The sequence below is a fragment of the Mustela putorius genome, unplaced genomic scaffold, assembly GCF_011764305.1.
Source record: "Mustela putorius furo isolate JIRA1106 unplaced genomic scaffold, ASM1176430v1.1 tig00003834_pilon_pilon_pilon, whole genome shotgun sequence".
Classification (NCBI taxonomy): Eukaryota; Metazoa; Chordata; class Mammalia; order Carnivora; family Mustelidae; genus Mustela; species Mustela putorius.
In genome coordinates this window covers 96,040,772-96,061,371 of record NW_025421987.1, presented here as the reverse complement: position 1 = coordinate 96,061,371, position 20,600 = coordinate 96,040,772, and the positions used below count along the sequence as shown (strand labels likewise).

General features: G+C 41.0%; 1 protein-coding gene across 4 annotated transcripts in view; it reads right to left on the bottom strand.

Moving 5' to 3' along the window:
- The window catches only part of SMCO1 (single-pass membrane protein with coiled-coil domains 1), a 28,075-nt gene continuing 7,475 nt past the window's right edge, over positions 1-20,600 (bottom strand). The window contains exons 2-4 of one of the 4 annotated variants that reach the window (XM_045088756.1): positions 8,024-8,123; positions 1,421-1,570; positions 1-1,001 (exon numbers count right to left, since the gene is read on the bottom strand). In XM_045088756.1, coding sequence (XP_044944691.1) covers positions 557-1,001; positions 1,421-1,570; positions 8,024-8,049 — 621 coding nt within the window. In that variant the 5' untranslated portion in view covers positions 8,050-8,123 and the 3' untranslated portion in view covers positions 1-556. Of the gene's footprint in view, positions 1,002-1,420; positions 1,571-4,101; positions 4,508-4,806; positions 5,140-8,023; positions 8,124-20,600 lie in introns of those variants that run through there. The other 3 variants (XM_004745338.3, XM_004745337.3, XM_045088757.1) reach the window with 3 other exon arrangements.

Genomic DNA, 20,600 nt, shown 5'->3' with positions numbered 1-20,600 from the left:
AAAAAAATGCACAACATACAATATATATTAGGTGTTTTTATTGTTGTTTTTTTTTTGTCTTTTAGTATGTAGTACATTCACATGGCTCAAAATTCAAAAATTTACAAAATGGAGTAACAGTGAAAATAATTCCTCCTACTTTTGACCCCTAGCCTCTTTGTTTTTTCTCCTGACACAACCAATGTTCTTACTTTCTAATATATCTCTCCAGAAAAAGTTTATGAATTTTGTGGATATATTAGCTTGTGTGTGTGTGTGTGTGTGTGTGTGTGTGTGTATGTTTTTGCCCTTTGCCCTTTTTTCCTACTTCACAATATATAGGAAATATTTGAAAACAATACACCTTGGTGATAACTCCATATCATTTTACAGTTACACAAAGAACTTCTTCATTCTCTAATATTGCTACACAAAAAGTATCCATTGTATCAATTTATCATATTTAAGGCTTCCCTCACTTTTGCTATAAAAATAAACCTGTAATAAATTGTACATGCATCTTTTCCCCCCATTTGCAAGATAAATTCCTAGAAGTAGAACCTCTTGGTCATCAAAATTAGTTTCTGACTGATGGTAGCAACTCTTTTAGCAATGATTTTTGCTCTTCGGGGGCCCTCACTGCTTTTCCCTTCTCAATGATCTGAACAGCCTTCAGCAAACCATCCTGCAGAGCCTGATTCTTTACCATGTTAGTGATTAGGAAAGTGATATCCCTGATATACATCTGTCTCACTTTAGCACCATAGTATTCTGCCCTGTGGCCATGGGCAATAAAGAAGGTACAAAGTGCTGTGATATCTCCTTCTTGCAGCCCACACTCCTCCAGGACAGACTCCCACACAACTCCAATGCGCTGGTTCTTGACTTTTCGTCTCAGGATAGAGGTTAAGGTGGGAAGACCTCGCACCAGGTCTGGCAGCTTGTCAAGCACACGAGTGTGCAAGCAGATGAGAACTTCAATGACATAGCTGTATAAAATATTCAGTTCCATTGAAGTGAATCTACAAAAAATGTGGAGAGCTTCTTAATCAGTAGAACTCTTTCTGCACAAACAAACAAACAATTCTACTTGGATACAAAACCACGAGAAGAACCATTTTAGAAAGTATTTTAGAAAATATTTTAAAACGAGGACCTGCGCTATACAGGATAGCTTAGTTCTCAGGCCATTCATACTACACATTTCTCAAAAGCATCACCCATTTCTGTGTTAAGCAAGACATTGGCAAACAAGAGACACTGTGACAAGATGTATATGACAGTGCTGGCATATGAATGGCTGCTCAAGTTAAACTTTTTTGAATGAATTGATCTCAGAAAATAGCATTTCTTCACAATCCATTGAAATTCAAGTTTAGAAAGACGGCTGCAAGCTCTCACAAAGCCACAAAATTCCACCAATTTCTCACTGCATACTCACTTGGGGGCCAGAACTGCTCTCCACAGCTCATCCTGGGCTGCCTGGCTTGCCAAAGCCTTGCTGTGCTGTTCAAATCTCTGGGTCAGACTATCCTTGGTGAAGTCCATTTCTTTAAACTGTGCTGCTAAACCTTGGAGTTTGTGATCTACTCTATAGGATAAAAGAATCAAGGGAGACTTTAGGACAAGGGACAAAACTAAGATTTTGCCTTAAAGCTCTAATATATTGTTTATAATCACTATTAATTGGGGTAGCTATTTAAATTTAAGATGACGGATAGATATTCGTATTTGCCGTTCTCTTTAGCCATCATCCTAATTCCTATGTTCCTTATATTGCCAAACTTTTAATGGTCTAATTACTTGAATGATCTGCCACCTCTTGATTTTGTATTGTACTTTATACTTTCAGAAGTATTTTAGGGGCACCTGTCTGGCTAAGTTAATGGAGCCTGTAACTCTCAATCTCAGGGTCTTGAGTTCAAGACCCACACTGGGCATACAGCCTACTTTAAAGAAAGAGGTACTTTAAATACAAGCATTACTTTGATTCTCACAGCAGCCATAAGAAGTGAAGCAGTAATTTTTATCATTCTACTGATAAAGAAACCCAAGGGTGCGTGGTGGGCTCAGTCAGAAGAGTGTGGGACTTTTGATCCCCATGTCATGAGTTCAAGCCCTACATGGGCATAGAGATTACTTAAAAAAAAAAAAAAAAAGCTTAACAGATAAAGAAATTGAGTCTCCAAGAGATTGAGACCCAATGTCATAGCTAGCCAGTGCTGGGACCTGTATTTAATAAGGTGCATTTCTCTACTCTACTCTGACTGCCCCAATCCTATCCTACCTTCAAGGATAAGCTCACTTTGCACTGTTTGTTTGAGTCCACTAGCCTTTCTGCCCGGGGACCACCCAGCCAAAGACTTAATTTTCACAGGGACTGCCTCCACTACCTGTCCCTCCCCACCTCCTGCTTTATTTTTAGAGTTAGCATTTCATGAATGAAATTGTAAGCTGTTTGAGGGAGGGAATCAGAGACTATTTCTCCAGGTAAGAATAGTCACCCAGAGTGACTATTTCTGGGTGGCTCAGTAGTTAAGCGTCTGCCTTTGGCTCAGGTCAGGATCCTAGAGTCCTGGGATCAAGCCCTACTTCGGGCTCTCTGCTCAGTGGGAAGCCTGCTTCTCCTCCCACTCTCCCTGCTTGTGTTCCTCTTCCTGTCAAATAAATACATTAGAAAAAACTTTGAAAAAAAAAAAAAAGACCATTTCTGGGACATCTTTACACCTATTCCCTAATATCTAGAAAAGGCCTTAGACAGAACTAATAAAATACATCTCATATGACCGACGTCCCTGATGGGAATGAGTTGCTGAGCTGCTGTGTAACCCCGCAGGGGCATTTGGGTAGCTCTAAAAAGCCTTAATCATCAGGGGGCGCTGTGGCACCAGAATTACGTCAAACTGAATCACAGGGAACTGAAACAACTCAGTTGCCTGAAGGACCCCGCATTTTTTTTTTTTCATCAAAGAAGTGATACACTAATATACATACCACGTCCCTGAGCTTCTATGTCCCAGTTCTTCTATGACCAGGTTCTGTCCTTTACCATCTTTTCTTCTTGATCCTCACTTTATCTTAAGGCTAATTCAGCTTCAGGTACCACATCTCTCCTAAGCGCTAGACCCATATCTTTATGTTTTGTGCATCTCCACCTGGGTGGAGATGTCAAACTCAGCTGTCCTAAACTGAGAGGCCAACTATCCCTCACCCCCATCATCAGAAATTACTGTAGTGGAATCTTCTTACTGTTCAGGATATTTTGTTTACATACAGATAAGGCCCACTATGAAATGTTTGGTGTTTTGCAATGTCATCTGGCATACTGTTTTGTATTAACTTTGACACCTTTAAGACTATGTTGCTTGTAGGTCATTTTCAGCTTGTCAAGTCAGTGTAAAAGTTCACAATTGTTAACAGTTTTTTTGGAAGCCTCTCACCAAAAAGCATTCCCATACCTTTCCAAATAAATCCTAAACCACATGTCTGCAAATTCAAGTCTGTTTTCTACAATTCCCCAGATTAGTGATACCACCATCTATTCAATTACTTGAACTAAAAATCTCAGAATAATTTTTACCTTTTTTTTCTCCCTCTCCATTAATGCCTCTAAATTATCCCTTCATCTCTATCACCACTGAGCCAGTTAATAATTATCTTACACTTTGACCTAGGATTGCAGTAGCCTAACTGAATCCTTGCTTTCAATTTCTCTTCAATTAGCTACTACTAATCCATCCTCTAGAAATATGCTGTTGCCATTTTTAAAAGACTTTATTATTTATTTAAGAGAGAGAGAGGAGGAGGAGCAGAGAGGAGAGGGAGAAGTAGGGAGCCTGATGCATGCAGGACTCCATCCCAGGACTCTGGGATCATGACCTGAGCCGAAGGTGGACACTTAACCGACTGAGCCACCCAGAGACCCCAAAATGTTTCTTAAAAAAAAATTTTTTTTTTAATTTCTTTATTTTTCAGTGAGAGAGAGAGAGAGAAGGAGAAAAAGCACAAGCGGGGGAGGGGCAGGCAGAGGAAGAAGCAACCTCCCCACTGAACAAGGAGCCCAATGTGGGACTTAATTCCAAGACCGTGGGATCATGACCTGAGCCGAAGGCAGACACTTACCTGACTGAGCCACCTAGGCATCCCTAGAAATGTGCTTCTGAAACATAATTCTGTTCATGTAACTCAACCGATTATCCATGTTGCCCGTTGATACAGTTAGAGCCAAACTCGGTATCTTCAGGAGGATAAACATAAAACCTTTAACCGTTGCTCTTATCTTCTGCCAGTCCTTTCATAGCCTAGTCACTAATCACGTGAGACATCTAGCAGCTGACTGAAAAGAGCATGGGATTCCAGGGATCTGTGGCTTCCATATACTTTTCCTCACCCCAGAATTCCTTCCCGTATTTTTCTTTCTCATAACCCTTTACTCACACTTTAAGATCTAGCTTAAATGTCTCTCTATAAAGGGTCCCTTTTCCGAGTATAAAAGGCAAAATTAATTGATCCTTTCTTCCTGTCCTCCGGGCTCTTTAGGAAAATCACATTAAATTCTAGTATTTTTGAATACTTATGGTCTCCCTATAGGCTTTGAACTCCTTGAGGACAGAAAACATGTTTTACTTATTTTGTATACCTAGAATATAGCACATGCATTAATTGAATGAAGTCACCTGGAATGGAAATAATTTTTATTATTAATTTATATTTTTTAACTTAAAAAATATAAAGTGGTTTAAACTTAAACCACTTTAAACAGAGATAGAATTCTAATTAGCATATCTATAGTTCTTTGCCTGTTTTTATTCTTTATTCTTCTCTTACCCATCTTCCCAGTAAAAGCAGACAATGCTTGCTCCCTCCCTGGAGCCCTTAGGAACCTTTTCATCGCCTCCTTCAAGCATATCAGGGTTGTGATTTCATTGTTCATCTTCTTAAGGCAAAATGAAAGGAAACAAAATAAGGAAAACAAAAACCTAGTGGAGGTTTGAATCCAGGGTTTTCTGTTGTCTTCCACACAGCAACAGGCAGCGGCAGGATGAGTATTTGATCTAAATTCTGTCTGAAAGGTCACTCAGTACAAGAAGCTTTTAATAGCTTGTATATCCAAATATAGTTTCAAAGAACTCATCGTGTGAGCACAGGTGTCCTAGAACGCACTGTAATATTTGCTTTTGTAAAGTGAGCCATAGTACATCAACAAACGAGATGTAATCATGGCTCTGCGTGTATTCCAGCAAATGTATATATGGATATATACGAGGATTAAATTTGATGGAAATATTACTCTCAAATTTTAACAGCTTAATTATTCAACTATAATCTTAAATTAAGTTTAAAGAGATCTCCTGACCTTATATGTAGTATTATATCAATGCCAAAAATCTAATCATCCTCAAAAAATAATAAATATTGAGAGTTTCTAGTATTGGATTAAGTATTGAAAATAAAAACAAGAGTTCCTGGATGGCTTGGTTGGTTAAGGGTCTGCCTTCCGTTCAAGTCATGATCTGGGAGTTCCAGAATGGAGCCCTGCATCAGGCTCCCTGCTCAGAGGGGAGTCTGCTTCTCCCTCTGCCCCTCACCCTGCTGGCATGCTCTTTCTCTCCCTCAAATAAATCCTTAAAAATAAATACATACATACATACATACATATATATGTATGTACATAAATACGTAACAAAATAAAAACAGACATAAAACAGGACCCCTGAATTTAATGTGTTTAAACTCTAATTGGGAAGGTAGGACATACACTTAAAAAGAAAATGCATATACAAGGTTGTGCACCAAATAGGTACAGACCATAAAAATCATAGATTAGAGTAAGTCACTGTAAGCGCCTATTTAGCTAGAGCAGCTCCATCCTGACACTGTTCCCCCCCATCACCCCAGCCCCCCCACTCCCGCCCCCAGCCCAGGGAACTTACTTAAAAACAAGTCCCAGAAACTAGTCCCAGGTAACAAAGCCCAAATACAAGGGTGGGTCAGGCCAGGTGGAGGTATTCAATCAGTGGGGGCACATACTGCTCCTAGCTACCGAGGAGTATGCGCCCCACCCTTTGGGTACCTTTTGGGTGCCCATTCTTTTTTTTTTTTTTTTTTAAGGATTTTATTTATTTATTTGACAGACAGAGATCACAAGTAGGCAGAGAGGCAGGCAGAGAGAGACTGAGAGAGGGAAGCAGGCTCCCTGCTGAGCAGAGAGCCCGATGTGGGACTCGATCCCAGGACCCTGAGATCATGAACTGAGCCGAAGGCAGAGGCTTAACCCACTGAGCCACCCAGGTGCCCTTGGGTGCCCATTCTGACCAAGGTGATAGGCTAGTTCAAATATCTACATAGGGAAAATTGTAATTCAATTGGTCACTTACGTGTGACCTAGCAGGACTGTGCAGCTTTCTCTGTGTTACAATCTCATTGGCCACCTGTGTGTGGCCAGGCCCAACCACATGGCCTTTGCCCATAAAAGCTAGTCTGTAAGGCAGAGAGTGGTCGCCTCTTTGCAAGAGACGGCCTGGGCTGGTCAGTTTGATTCTCGATGTTTGGCGCAAAATAAAGCTTTGCTTGACCTTTGCTTTTTATTAGTCTTGCTCCTTTGACCATGGACCCAACATCACTAAATCCTTGGATAATTGAGAAATGCTAACATTGAAAGTAGAAATTGAGCTTATCCTTAAAGGAAAAGTAGGTCTTTGATTATTGAGCCCCGCATCGGGCTCTCCACTCAGCAAGGAGCCTGCTTCCTCCTCTCTCTCTGCCGGTCCCTCTGACTACTTGTGATTTCTGTCAGTCAAATAAATAAATAAAATCTTTAAAAAAAAAAAAGAATATAGGTGAGGTTCGGTGGGGTGAGGTCCGGAGCTGAAGACCAAGAAAGAATTCTTGAGACATCTTTGGTGTAAAGTGATGATTTATTAAATTAAAGCACACGGACAGGACCCACGGGCAGAAAGAGCTGCTGCCTTGGGGTTGTGAGGGGTGGCAGGTTATATATTACCGGGTTGGAGGCAGTAAGGAAAAAAGGGAGGTTTCAATAGAACTTTCATATGCTAAAGAGGACCTACAGGATACCGGATGCCTTGAGGCCTTGTCATTGTCAAGGTGTTTTCCTCTAGCAAGGTATTAACATTAAGATAGTTGGGAGACTCCTAAAGAATGTCACAATATATCCCACCCAGGAATGGGAGTGGGGGAAGGTTTCAGGGTGTCAGCCTTTTGCTTTGTTCTCAGCCAGCCTTCTGTTCCCTCATCATTGTGAGCAAAATCACAAAGGCAAAGTAGATGATGTGGTCAGGAAACAATGGGTGGATATGCTTTAAGCAAAAAATTCATGTGAGGGGGCACCTGGTTGGCTCAGTGGGTTAAAGCCTCTGCCTTCGGCTCAGGTCATGATCCTGGGGTCCTGGGATTGAGCCCCACGGTCGGTCGGGCTCTCTGCTCAGTGGGGAGCCTGCCTCTCTGCCTACTTGTGCTCTCTGTCAAATAAATAAAATCTTTTTTTTTTAAATTCATGTGAGGAAACAACAACATTTAACAAAATCTTAATAAAATCATTTATTTATTTGACAGAGAGAGAGAGAGCACAAGCAGGGGGAGAAGCAGAAGGAGAAGGAGAAGCAGAGAGCCTACCATGGGGCTCAATCGATCACAGGACCTCAGGATCCTGACCTGAGCTGAAGGCACTTGCTTAACTACTGAGCCACCCAGGTGCCCCTGAAAAAATAAAATCTTAAAACAAAAAAACAAAACTCAACCACTTTTTACTATTTGAAGTGTATGGCTCTGTGGTGTTAAGCATGTTTATCCTGTGGCCCAGCCATCACCAGCAGCCTTCTCCAGAACATTTTCATCCTCCCCAGCTGAAACTCTATACCCATTAAATACCAGCTCCACATTCTCTCCTCTCAGTCCCTGAAACCACCACTCTACTTTTTGTCCCTATGAATTTCAGTCCTCCAAGTCCTGAAATAAGTGGAATTGTATACTATTTGTCCTTTTGTGACTGGGAAGAAAGTTTTTCTGGTGACAGAAAACATACACATAGTAGAAGTGGTCTCTCTTCATCTCTCATATTGTTGAATCTTCGTGTCATGCCTGGTACTGCGGCAGTCACCTTCCATGACCATGAGGGGAACGAGCTGCAGAGAGCAAGCCAAGACAGCAGAGCAGACAGATGAAAAGAAACTAACATGACAAAAAGAAGTATGAACGTTCCTTAAGAAATTAGAAGTGGCAATCATATAAACCTGCAATCTCACTTCAGGGGATATAGTTTTAAAAAATTGAAAGTGGATGTTAGAAGAGGTATCTGCACTCCGATGTTCCTTGCAGGATTACTCCCAATAGCCAAGTTACGGAACAACCTAAACTGTCCAGAAAGAAAGAAATCCAGCTGTTGTGTCAATGTGGATGGGCCTTGAGGACATTGTGCTAAGTAAAATAAGCCAGACAGAGAAAAACAAATACTGCAGAGTTAATCACTTATATATGAAATCTACACAAAAAGTCAAACTCAGAAACAGGAAATAGAAAAGTGGTTGCCATGGGTGGATTGATATGTTTTGGAATACAGGTGAGGTTCGGTGGGGTGAGGTCCGGAACCAATGGCCAAGAAAGAATTCTCAAGATGTTTTTGGTGCAAAATCGTTTTATTAAAACATGGGGACAGAAACCCAAACCAGAAACCTCTCACCAAATTAATGTCTCCCAGAATAATTCCCGTGCTAGTGTGCTTATTTTAAGGCATAAGTTTGCCTTATTAAGCCTTTCATAGTTGGGCTTCTGTTCTTTTGTTTTTTTAAAGGTTTTATTTATTTGTCAGAGAGAGCAGAAGGAGGGGGAGCAGCAGGCAGAGAAGAAGCAGGCTCCCCACTGAGAAAGTAGCTCGATGCGGGTTTCGGTCCTGCAATCATGACTAGAGCCCAAAGCAGACATTTAACGGACTGAGCCACCTAGGCTCCCTTTGGGCTTCTGTTCTTAAGGAGTTAAGAGTTCAGTGAAGGATACTTTGTATATCAGGTTCCTCTTTGCGAAGGTTTCTTCTGAAGCCCTTCATTGCTTTCTTAGGGGTAGATCAGTGGCTAGAACCTTGACAAGGATATGAAACAGAAGGAAGGAGAGAATGGTGGGGACTTTGATTTTGCTGCAATCTCTCTCTTCTGCTCAGAATAAGGCATTGTGGAACCCCACCCCCGGAAGAATGTTTGGAGAAGGCGAAGAGTAAAAAAAAGTTGTGCTCTGGGGTCAGAGCCTACCAATTGCAGCCAGTACTGTTTCCTCTTGGGTCCTATCTGCCTATCCAGATCCAGTATATGTTCCCTTCTCACCACTTTCACTGACTACCTCTTTTTTTTTTAAGATTTTATTTTTAGGGACGCCTGGGTGGCTCAGTTGGTTAAGCAGCTGCCTTCGGCTCAGGTCATGATCCCAGCGTCCTGGGATCGAGTCCCATATCGGGCTCCTTGCTCCGCAGGGAGCCTGCTTCTCCCTCTGACTCTGCCTTCCACTCTGTCTGCCTGTGCTCGCTCTCACTCTCTCTCTCTCACAAACAAATAAATAAAATCTTAAAAAAAAAAAAAAAACTAAGATATCTTTGTAAAAAAAAAAATAAGATTTTATTTTTATTTATTTGAGAGAGAGAGAGAGAAAGAGAGCACAAATGGGGGTGAGGAGGGGTAGAGGGAGAGGGAAAAGCGGATTCCCCTGAGCAGTGAGCCCAATCCCAGGACTGATTCCAGGACCCTGAGATCATAGCCAGAGCTGAAGGCAGACACTTAACCAACTGAGCCACCCAGGTGGCCCCCACTGACTACCTCTTGTCTGTGTAGACCTAAACAATACCAGCTGATCACTTTATCCTTGATTGCCTGATTGCCTTTTATCCAGTCCAAACTTTTATAATGTCCAGATCTGCCAGGTTCATCTTCCTTATCCTCCTGGTCCCCTGTCATATTGCTTTCCAAACTATTTTTTTAACTAGTCAATTTGTTGTTGTTTTAAAGATTTTATCTGTTTTTTTGACAGAGACACAGGGAGAGAGGGAACTCAAGGCAAGGAAGGGGGAGAGGGAGAAGCAGGCTCCCCACTGAGCAGGGAGTCCGATGTGGGGCTGGATCCCAGGACCCCGGGACCATGAACTGAGCCAAAGGCAGACACTTAACGACTGAGCCACCCAGGTGCCCCCTCAACTTGTTTTTTTGAAAGCAGTTTTAGGCTCACAGCCAAAAGAGCCAAAAGTACAGACAGGATCACCTTGCCCTCAGACAGGCATAGCTTCCCCCACTATAGACCTCCTCACCACAGCGGTTATAGTACCCACTTCTGATGAGCGTACAGACTCATCATTATCTCCCAAAGTGCATAGTTTACATTAGGGTTCACTCTTGGTGGTGTCCATTCTATGGGTTTTGACAAATGTATAATAACATGTATGTATTCACCATTCTAATAGTATACAGAATAGTTCCACTGTTCTAAAACTTCTGTGGTTTGCCTACTCACCTCTCCTTCCTGCCCCGCTGCCCACCCCCAACCCCTGGTAACCACTGATCATTTTATGGTCTCTGTACTTTTACCTTTTCCAGAACGTCATATGGCTGGAATCATACAGTATGGAGCCTTTTCAATTGATTTCTTTCACTCATACTATGCATTTAAGTTTCCTCCATGTCTTTTCATGGCTTGATAACTCAGTTCTTTTTGGTGCTGAATTAATATTTCATTGTCTGGATGTGCCACAATTTCTTTATTCATTCACCTCCTAGAAAAATCTTGAATATTTCCAAGTTTTGGCAATTATTAATGAAACTGCTATAAACATCCATGTGCAGGTTTTTGTAGGGGCCTAAGTTTTCAGTTTATTTGAGTAAATACCAAGGAGCATGATTGCTGGATTACATGGTTAAGAGGATGTTTATGTTTGTAAGAAACTGCCAAGCTGTCTTTCAAAGTGGCTGTACCATTCCACATTTCTACCAGCAGTGAATGATAGTTTTTGTTGCTTCTCATCCTTGCCAACACTTGGTGTTGTCACTGTTTTGGATTTTGGCCATTTAAATAGATGTGTAGTTGTATGTTATTGTTTTAATTTGCATTTCCCCAATGACAAATGACGTTAAGCTTCATGGCTTACTTGCCATCTGTGTATCTTCTTTGGTGAAATGTCTGTCCAGGTGTTTTGCCCTTTTTATTTTTTATTTAAAAATTTTTTTGTTGTTGTTGTGCCCTTTTTAAAAAATCAGCTTATTTCTTATTATTGAGTTTTAAGGGTTCTTGGCACATTTATCAGTTGTGTCTTTTTCAAATATTTCCTCCCACAAAACTTTTTTTTTTTAAAGATTTTATTTTATTTTTTTATTTGACAGATAGAGATCACAAGTAGGCAGAAAGGCAAGTAGGGAGAGGGGGGAAGCAGGCTCCCCACTGAGCAGGGAGCCTGATGTGGGTCTCGATCCCAGGACCCTGGGATCATGACCTGAGCCGAAGGCAGAGGCTTTAACCCTGTATCCCTTCCTGCTTTTTGTTGCAGGGCATAGATCTTTGAAAGAATGCTGTGCTCAACAGCTGAACAGAGGGACGCCTGGGTGGCTCAGTGGGTTAAGCAGCTGCCTTTGGCTCAGGTCATGATCCCGGTGTCCTGGGATCGAGTCCCACATCGGGCTCCTTGCTTGGCAGGGAGCCTGCTGCTCTGTCTGCCTGTGCTTGCACTCTCTCTCTCTAACAAATAAATAAATAAAATATTAAAAAAAAAAAAAAGTTGAACAGAAGTACCAGCAAATAAATAGGACTCTGCTCTGCTAAGACCAACACCTGAAGACAACAAACCTCTAAAGCTGCAGCAAGGGTTGCCGTATATTATAGAGCTGAATCATGTACTAACAATCAAATTCTTTGAGAACGATACTTTCAGTACTGAACTCAAAGTATAGATACCAAACAGAGTAATGTTAATTTCAGAGGCTTCTAACTCAGGGAGAAGATCCAGGAGTTTTTGCTAGAGATTAAGTTACCATTAGCAAGCTTACTAACAGCCATCTTGCCCTAAGAGTTCTTTTAACAGTAGGACATGTGCAAAGAAATAGAATTTGTTAAAATGATACTTTGTTCCTGGGGCTGTCAACCTGGTTTTGTCCATTTTGCGCTTTTACTCATAGTGCAATCTTAAGAAAGATGTATGCAGTCCAGATACTTACTACAACAGTCAGAGAAATAAGTTCCTTAATTAGTGAGTTTATACAGACTATATAATGTCTGAGCTTGTATTATAGAAAGAGAATTCTTTTTTTTTAAAAATATTTTATTTATTTATTTGACAGACAAAGATCACAAGTAGGCAGACAGGCAGGCAGAGAGAGAGGAGGAGGAGGAAGCAGGCTCCCCACAGAGCAGAGAGGCTTGATCCCAGGATCCTGAGACCATGACCAGAGCTGAAGGCAAAGGCTTTAACCCACTGAGCCACCCAGGTACCCCTAGAAAGAGAATTCTATACATTTTATCAGTTCTATTGCCAGACTCACCCCTGCAGCTGGCCCAGTCACCATATAAAAACAAGATCCAGACAACTGTACTGATTCTAGGCCATCACTCCATTTGCTTGCTACCTGCTTATGTTTCCTTCTCCCTTACTTCTAGATTCCAGTTTCTAAAACCTGGTTTAGTGTCCTACAGGCCGAACTATCCTTGGGCTCTGATCAGATTGACACAAATTTTTGTTCTACGACTTCTTAGTTCCATCATTAGTTAGTTCTATCTATTAATTAATTAATTCTACCTATTAATTGATGGAGCCCATGATCAAAGGAGCGAGACTGATACAAAGCAAAGGTCAAGCAAAGCTTTATTTCACGCCAGTATGGAGAATCAAACTGATCGGTCAGGGCCGTCCCTTATGGAGAAAGCGACGACGCCCAGCTTCACAGACTAGCTTTTATAGAGCAAAGGCCATATGGTTGAACCTGGCCAATGAGATTGTCTCCACCTGACCTGACCCATCCTTGTATTCGGGCTCTGTTATCTCCACCTGACCTGACCAGTACTGGTTTCCCAGACTTGCTTCTAAGTAAGTTCCTCTAGGGGTGGGGGGCAGGGTCAGTTTAAGTTTTACTGCACAAACAACAGAATGGCTGTTCAACCAAGATGGAGTCGCCCTGGCTAAGTGGGCCCTTATATTAATATCTCTCAGCCCCTATTTCTATATTTATAAAATGGGGATCATAGCAGTAGCAAAAAACCTTTGGAGGGGTTAGTGTACTTTGTGTCAGGTTCCTTTCCTTCGCTGTCTCATTTTTCTACTTCTGTACTGTATGTGCTTCCTGGAATCACCTCAATTCTCCTTTGTGTGAATCTGTGCAATTCTCATCATAGGTCCTGCTCTAGGGTAAGCTAAATTAAGACTACACCCTTACTATCTGTTTCACATTTCTTGTTCAAGCATTAATCTCAAAGAACCTTAGCAGGTCCTACCAGTTAGAGCAGCTATTAATCCCAAAATGTGTGTTAGTTTCAATTTTATTTTACACATATAGGTACATTCATAGGTAGTGGAGTTCTTATAGAAGCTTCCATTAAGAAGCAGCTAAAAAAGACATACACATGGTTTACCTACTTCAAGTCTACTGAATTTTTAAAAATTAATAAAGACATTTTATTTTTGCTTTTTTAAAGATTTATTTATTTATTTTAGAGAGCGAGCAGGGCGGGGAGGGGCCGAGAGTGAGAGAATCCTGAAGTAGACTCCTTGCTAAATGTGGAGCCTGACATAGGGCTCTATATCATGACCCTGAGATCATGACCAGAGCAAGAATCCAGTCAGCTGTTTAACCAACTGAGCCACTCACCCACCTGCCCCAATTAATGACATTTTAAAAATTGAAGTAAATTTACATATACACAGAAAGCTGTATATCATAAGCTTGATGACTATGATGTGATATAATAAGAAATTTATATTTAGTTTTTGTCCCAGTTCTGGGCACAGAGCTAATAAAACTCTTGGTTAACTTAAGTGATAAGAATCATAAGAACATCTGTTATGTTTTCTGTCTCCAGCTCCCAAAACAGGTGAAAAACAGCTCCAGAATGATACAAGCGAAAGGAGTGCCTTCTGTTATTTATAAAAAGCCCCTTTCAAACACACCTGAGTTTATGGTAATGAGGGAATTTTTAAGCAAGCCCCCAAGGATAAGGGCTGGTAGCAAGTGAACCACCAGTGATTATAGAGTTGGAATTTTCAGCCCCACCCCTCAACCCCAGGGGAAAGGGCTGGAGTTTAAGTTAATCACTAATGGCCAACACTTTATCTGTCATGCCTACTCTAATGAAACCTCAAAAAAAAAAAAAAAAATCCTAACCAAAAGGGTTTGGAGAGCTTCTGGGTTGGTGAACAAGAACACATCCATAGGTCAGGAGAGTGAGTGATGTACCCCAATCTCCACAGAGACAGAAGCTCCTATGCTCAGGACCCTTCTGGACCTCCCCTTATGTATCTCTCATTTGGCTTTTCGTTTATGTTCTTTAGTATATCCTTTGTAATAAATCAGTAATAACAATAAACTATTTCCCTGGTTCTATAAGCCATTCTAACTAATTATCCAGTTTGAAGAGAGGGTAATGGGAACCTGACAACTTGGGACTTACAATTGGTTTTTGAAATGGGGACAGTCTTGAGGGACTAAGTCCTTACCTTGCAGGGTCTGTGCTAACTCTTGGGGGTTAGTTTTAGAATTGCATTAAATTGTAGGACACCTCTCCAGGGTCTTCCAAGAACTGGAGAACGGCTTGGTGTGGAAAATCCCACACATCTGGTGTCAGAAGTATTGAGTATAGAGAGGAAATGGTGCTTTTCCTTTCAGATTTATCACAGAGTGAACACCTTCATGTAACTTTAGCCCAAATCAAGAAATAAAATATGGCCAACATGCCAGAATTGGCATGGTCTTCAGGGGCCCTCCCAATTATTGCTCTCCTTCTCTTCCCAAAACATAACTACTGCTGTGGTTTTGGAATGTTGGTGAGGTCAGGGACCAATAACCAAGAAAAAATTCTCAAGACGTCTTTGGTGCAAAATGGTGGGTTTCTTAAAGCACAAGGACAGGACCCCTGGGCAGAAAGAGCTGCTGCATTAGGGTTATGGGGGATGACTGATTATATACTTGGAATTGGGGGAGTTAAGGGAGATTTGCAAAAGAACTTTCATGTGCTAAAGAAGACCTACAAGATATTGAAGATACTGGAGGCCTTGCCATTGTCAAGTTAGGGTTATTTTCCCCTCTAGTAAAGCATTGACATTAAGATAGTTGAGAGTTTCCTGATGAAACCTCACACATATCCCACCTAGGAGTGGGGATGGGTGTTTGCAGGTTGTCAGCTTGTGCTTTGTCCTCAGCTGGCCTTTTGCTCCCTAATCAACTACTATGTCTCAGTATAGGTTAGTTTTGCCCATTTTTAAACCTTTTTGTAAATGGAATCATGCAGTGTGTTATTTTAATAGCTTTATTGAGGTATAATTTGCATATCATATAATTGACCCATTTTAAATGTGCAATTCAAGAGTTTTTAGCATATTCACAGAGCTGTGCAGCCATCACCATAATCAATGCTGAACATTGACATCACTACAAAAAGAAACCCTGTGCCCATCAGTAGTCACTCCCCATTCCTTCCTAACCCTTCTACCCCCTGCCCCAGCACTAGGAACCATTTATCTACTTTTTGTCTTGTTGGGTCCCCAATGTTGGGTCCCCCAATAATGGGTCCATGATCAAAAGAGTGAGACTGATACAAAGCAAAGGTCAAGCCCCTTACAGAGAGGATGACCCCTCCCTGCTTTCCAGACTAACTTTTATAGAGCAGGTTTTTTTTTTTAAGATTTTATTTATTTATTTGACAGAGAGAGATCACAAGTAGATGGAGAGGCAGGCAGAGAGAGAGAGAGGGAAGCAGGCTCCCCGCTGAGCAGAGAGCCCGACGCGGGACTCGATCCCAGGACCCTGAGATCATGACCTGAGCCGAAGGCAGCGGCTTAACCACTGAGCCACCCAGGCGCCCTATAGAGCAGTTTTATATATAACTTTTATATATAACTTTTATAGACCCTTTATAAAGGCCATGTGGTTGGGCCTGGCCACACACAGGTGGCTAACTGAATTACAATTCACCCCATAGTAGCTATGGAAACTAGCCTATCACCTTGGTAGCTAGGAGACAGTATGCGCCCCCACTGATTGAATGTCTCCACCTAACCTGACCCACCCTTGTATTTGGGCTGTTACCTGGGACTGGTTTCCCAGACTTGATTTTAAGTAAGTTCCCCTGGGGGGGGCAAGGTCAATTTAAGTTTTACTGCATAAACAACAAAATGGCTGTTCAACCGAGGTAGGGCCGCTCTGGCTAAATAGGCCCTTACAGTCTCTATAGATTTTTTTGTTCTGGATATTTCATGTAAGTAGGATCATACAATATACAGTTATTTGGGACTGCCTCTTTTTCTTAGCATAATGTTTCCAAGACTCATCCACATTATAGTACATATCTATATGTCGTTCCTTTTTATTGCTGAATAATATTTCATTATGCCATGCAGTGGACTGAATTGTATCCCCCAGAATTCATATACTGAAATCCATTGTGACTGTATTTGGAAATAGGGACTTTTAAAGAGATAATTAAGGTTATATGAGGTTGTAAGTGTAGAGGCCTAATCCAATATGACTAGTGTCCTTATAAGAAAATAAGATCAATGAATCTGAAGACAGAGCAATAAAGACTCTTTAAACTGAAGTACAGAGAAGTAAGGCTCAAAAATAATTAACAAAGCCTCAGTAGAGGGGCACCTGGGTGGCTCAGTGGGTTAAAGCCTCAGGTCATGATCCCAGGGTCCTGGGCTCAGGTCATGATCCCAGAGTCTTGGGATCGAGCCCCGAATCAGGCTCTCTGCTCAGTGGGGAGCCTGCTTCCCCTCTCTCTCTGCCTGCCTCTCTGCCTACATGTGATCTCTGTCTATCAAATAAATAAATAAAATCCTTAAAAAAAAGCCTCAGTAGACTATGAGACAATATCAAGAATTCTAATATATATATATATTAGAATTCTGGAAAGAGAGGGAGGAGGTAGAAAAAAATACTTGATAGAAGAAATGTGTCCAAATACGACACATATAAGTCCAAGAAGTTCAAAGTCATCAAGCAGTGTATGTATATGCTGCTGCTTGGGCTTCTTCTTCATATACATATATTAAGATGGAAAAGCATGTCAAAGATGCCTAGTTGATAACACTTTCTTGCATAACTGAAATTTGCTAAGAGGGTAGAAATTAAGTGTCTTCACTGAGGGAAAAAAAGAAATATGTGTGGTGATGGATGTGATAATTAACTAGATGGGCAGAATCCTTTTACAATGTGTGTGTCTTACAAATCATCACATTGAGCACTTTAAATATCTTATAATTTTGCCAATGAAGCTGGAAAGAAAAAACCATACTAAAGCACATCAAAATCAAATTGTTGAAAGATAGTGATGAAGAGAACATCTTAAAAGCACCAAAGGGGAAAAAAAGATTCAATAAATACAGAGAAACAAAAATAAACATTACTGATGATTTCCCATCAGAAACAATACAATTAAACAAAACAAAAACACAGGGGAAAAAACTATCAACCTATAGTTCTCTATCCAACAAAAATATCCTGCAAAATTGAAGGTGAAATAAAAAGACATTCATAAATAAGAAAGGTAAGATTGGAGTAGGGTGGGCCCTTACTCCAATATGACTAGTATTGTCTTAGTTCTTTTAGGCTGTTATTAAAAAAATATATATCACAGGCCTGGTAGCTTATAAACACAGGAATTGGGACACCTGGGTCCCTGCATTGGGCTCCTTTCTCAGTGGGGAGCCTGCTTCTCCCTCTATGTGTGCTCCCTCCATCTCTCATTCTCTCTCTCAAATAAATAAAATCTTTAAAAAAAAAGTAAATATACACAGGAATTTATTATTTATTTATTTAGTTTAAGCTTTTTAATTTATTTATTTAACAGACAGAGATCACAAGCAGGCAGAGAGGCAGAGGGCAAGAGAGACGGAGGAAGCAGGCTCCCTGCTGAGCAGAGAGCCAGATGTGGGGTTCAATCCAAGGACCCTGGGATCATGACCCGAGCTGAAGGCAGAGGCCTTAACCCACTGAGCCACCCAGCTGCCCCAGGAATTTATTTTTCATAGTTCTGGAGGCTGGAAAATCCAAGATCAAGGCACCAGCATGACTGCCTTCTGGTGAGGGCCGTTTTCCTATTTCGTAGCTGCTATCTCCCTGTTGTATCCTCACATGATGCAAGAGGCTAGGGATCTCTCTTGAGTCTCTTTTGTAAGGCACTAATCCTTTTCACTAGGCCTCCACCCTCCTGACCTCAGCACATTACAAAGGCCCTACCTCTAAAAACCTTTGGGGTTAGCTTTCAACATATACATTTTAGGGGGGTCACGTTTAAGTGTCTTCATAAGAAGAGACGAGACCCAGAGAGAGACACATAAGGGTAGACGGTTGTGTCAAGAGAAAGACAGATTGTAATCCGAGAGGCTATTAACCATGGAATGCCAAGGTTTGCTGAACTAAGAGATGTAAAGGATTCTCCCCTCAGGCTTCAGACTGATGATACCTGGTTTGCAAACTTCTGGTTTCCAGAAAATTCTTAAGACATATTCTTTTATGGCTTCAGCCACCCGGCTTATAGTACTTTGTTATGGCAGTGCTAAGAAACTAATATGCCATGTGTCCCTAGAGAAATGAAAATGTATATCCACAATATATTTGTATGTGAATATTCATAGAAGCTGCATTTATAATAGCTTGAACTAGAAACAAGCTAAGTTTCCATCAATAGGTGAATCAATTGACAAAGTGTGATATATTCATACAATATTACTCAGCATTAAAATTGAATATACCATGGATAAATACAACAAAATATACAAATTTCAAAAACATGCTAAGAACAAGACATTATGCTGTATGATTCTGTTGAAGTTTGAAAATAGGCAAAACTTACCTATCATGAGAGATACTGGTTCTGTGATAATTATTCGGACAAAGGTTTGCTAAAACTCAGTGAGCTATATACTTAACTTTTAAAATTATGTAAACTAGGGGCGCCTGGGTGGCTCAGTGGGTTAAGCCGCTGCCTTTGGCTCAGGTCATGATCTCAGGGTCCTGGGATCGAGTCCCACATCGGGCTCTCTGCTCAGCAGGGAGCCTGCTTCCTCCTCTCTCTCTGCCTGCCTCTCTGCCTACTTGTGATCTTTGTCTGTCAAATAAATAAATAAAATCTTAAAAAAAAATTATGTAAACTATACCCAACACTGTTGATCAAAATATGCTGTAAAAACTTATAATGAATATTTGTAGCAGCTTTAGTCATAATAAACAAAAACTGGAAACAACCAAAATGTTGCCCATCAATTGATGAGTAGGTAGATAAATTGTGGTTTAGCCATATGTGTCAGTCTTCTGGGGCTATCGATGTGATTTTTGGAGTAGTGTCTGGAGCCAATAGGCAAGAAAGAATTCTTGAGACATCTCTGGCGCAAAAAGGTGGTTTTATTAAAACAAGGGGACCGGACTCCTGAGCAGAAAGCATGGCTAACACTTCAGGATTGTGAGTAGTAACTGATTATATACTTTGGGGTTGGGGAAAGTGAAGATAAGGGACGTTCCAAAAAGACTTTAATATGCTAAAGAAGACTCACAGGTTCCTGGAGGCCTTGCTATTGTCAAACTAGGGTTGTTCCCCCCACTCCTCCAGCAAAGCATTAACTTTAAGAAAGTTAGGAGTGGGGCGCCTGGGTGGCTCAGTGGGTTAAAGCCTCTGCCTTCTGCTCAGGTCATGATCTCGGGGTCCTGGGATCAAGCCCCGCATCGGGCTCTCTGCTCAGCAGGGAGCCTGCTTCCCCATCTCTCTGCCTGCTATTCTGCCTACTTGTGATCTCTGTCAAATAAATAAATAAAATATAAAAAAAAATAAATTTAGGAGTTATTGTGCTCTGCCTATCTCAAGTATTTCTCAGTGGGGTGCAGGTTATAAAAGGACATTTAATTTATCTACGTTTCTTTCTTCCTTTGTTTTCTACATCAGCTACCATGACAGAATACATATAGGCTGGGTGGCATTTCATTTTTCTCATAGTTTTGGTGGCTGGAAGTCCAAGATCAAGGTGTCGCAGGTTTGATTTCTCCTGAAATCTCTCTCCATGGCTTGCAGATTTCTATTGACTTCTTACTGTGTTCTCCATAGCCTTTTCTCTTGTACATGCACCTCTTTGGTGTCTCTTCTTGGAAGCACAGTAGTCATATTGGATTGGGGCCCCACCCTTATGACTTCATTTAACCTTTATTACCTCTTTTATGACCCTCTTTAGTCATAGTGGGAGTTAAGGCTTCACCATATGAATTCGTGAATGTTGGGGGAACAATTTAGTCCATAGCAATTTTTTTATAGTTTTCATTTCTGTCCTTATTTGTTCATGTTTTCCTTAAATCCTGACAATGTTTATAATAGCTCTTTTATTTTTTTATTTATTAAGATTTTACTTATTTATTTGACACACACACACAGAGACAGTGAGAGAAGGA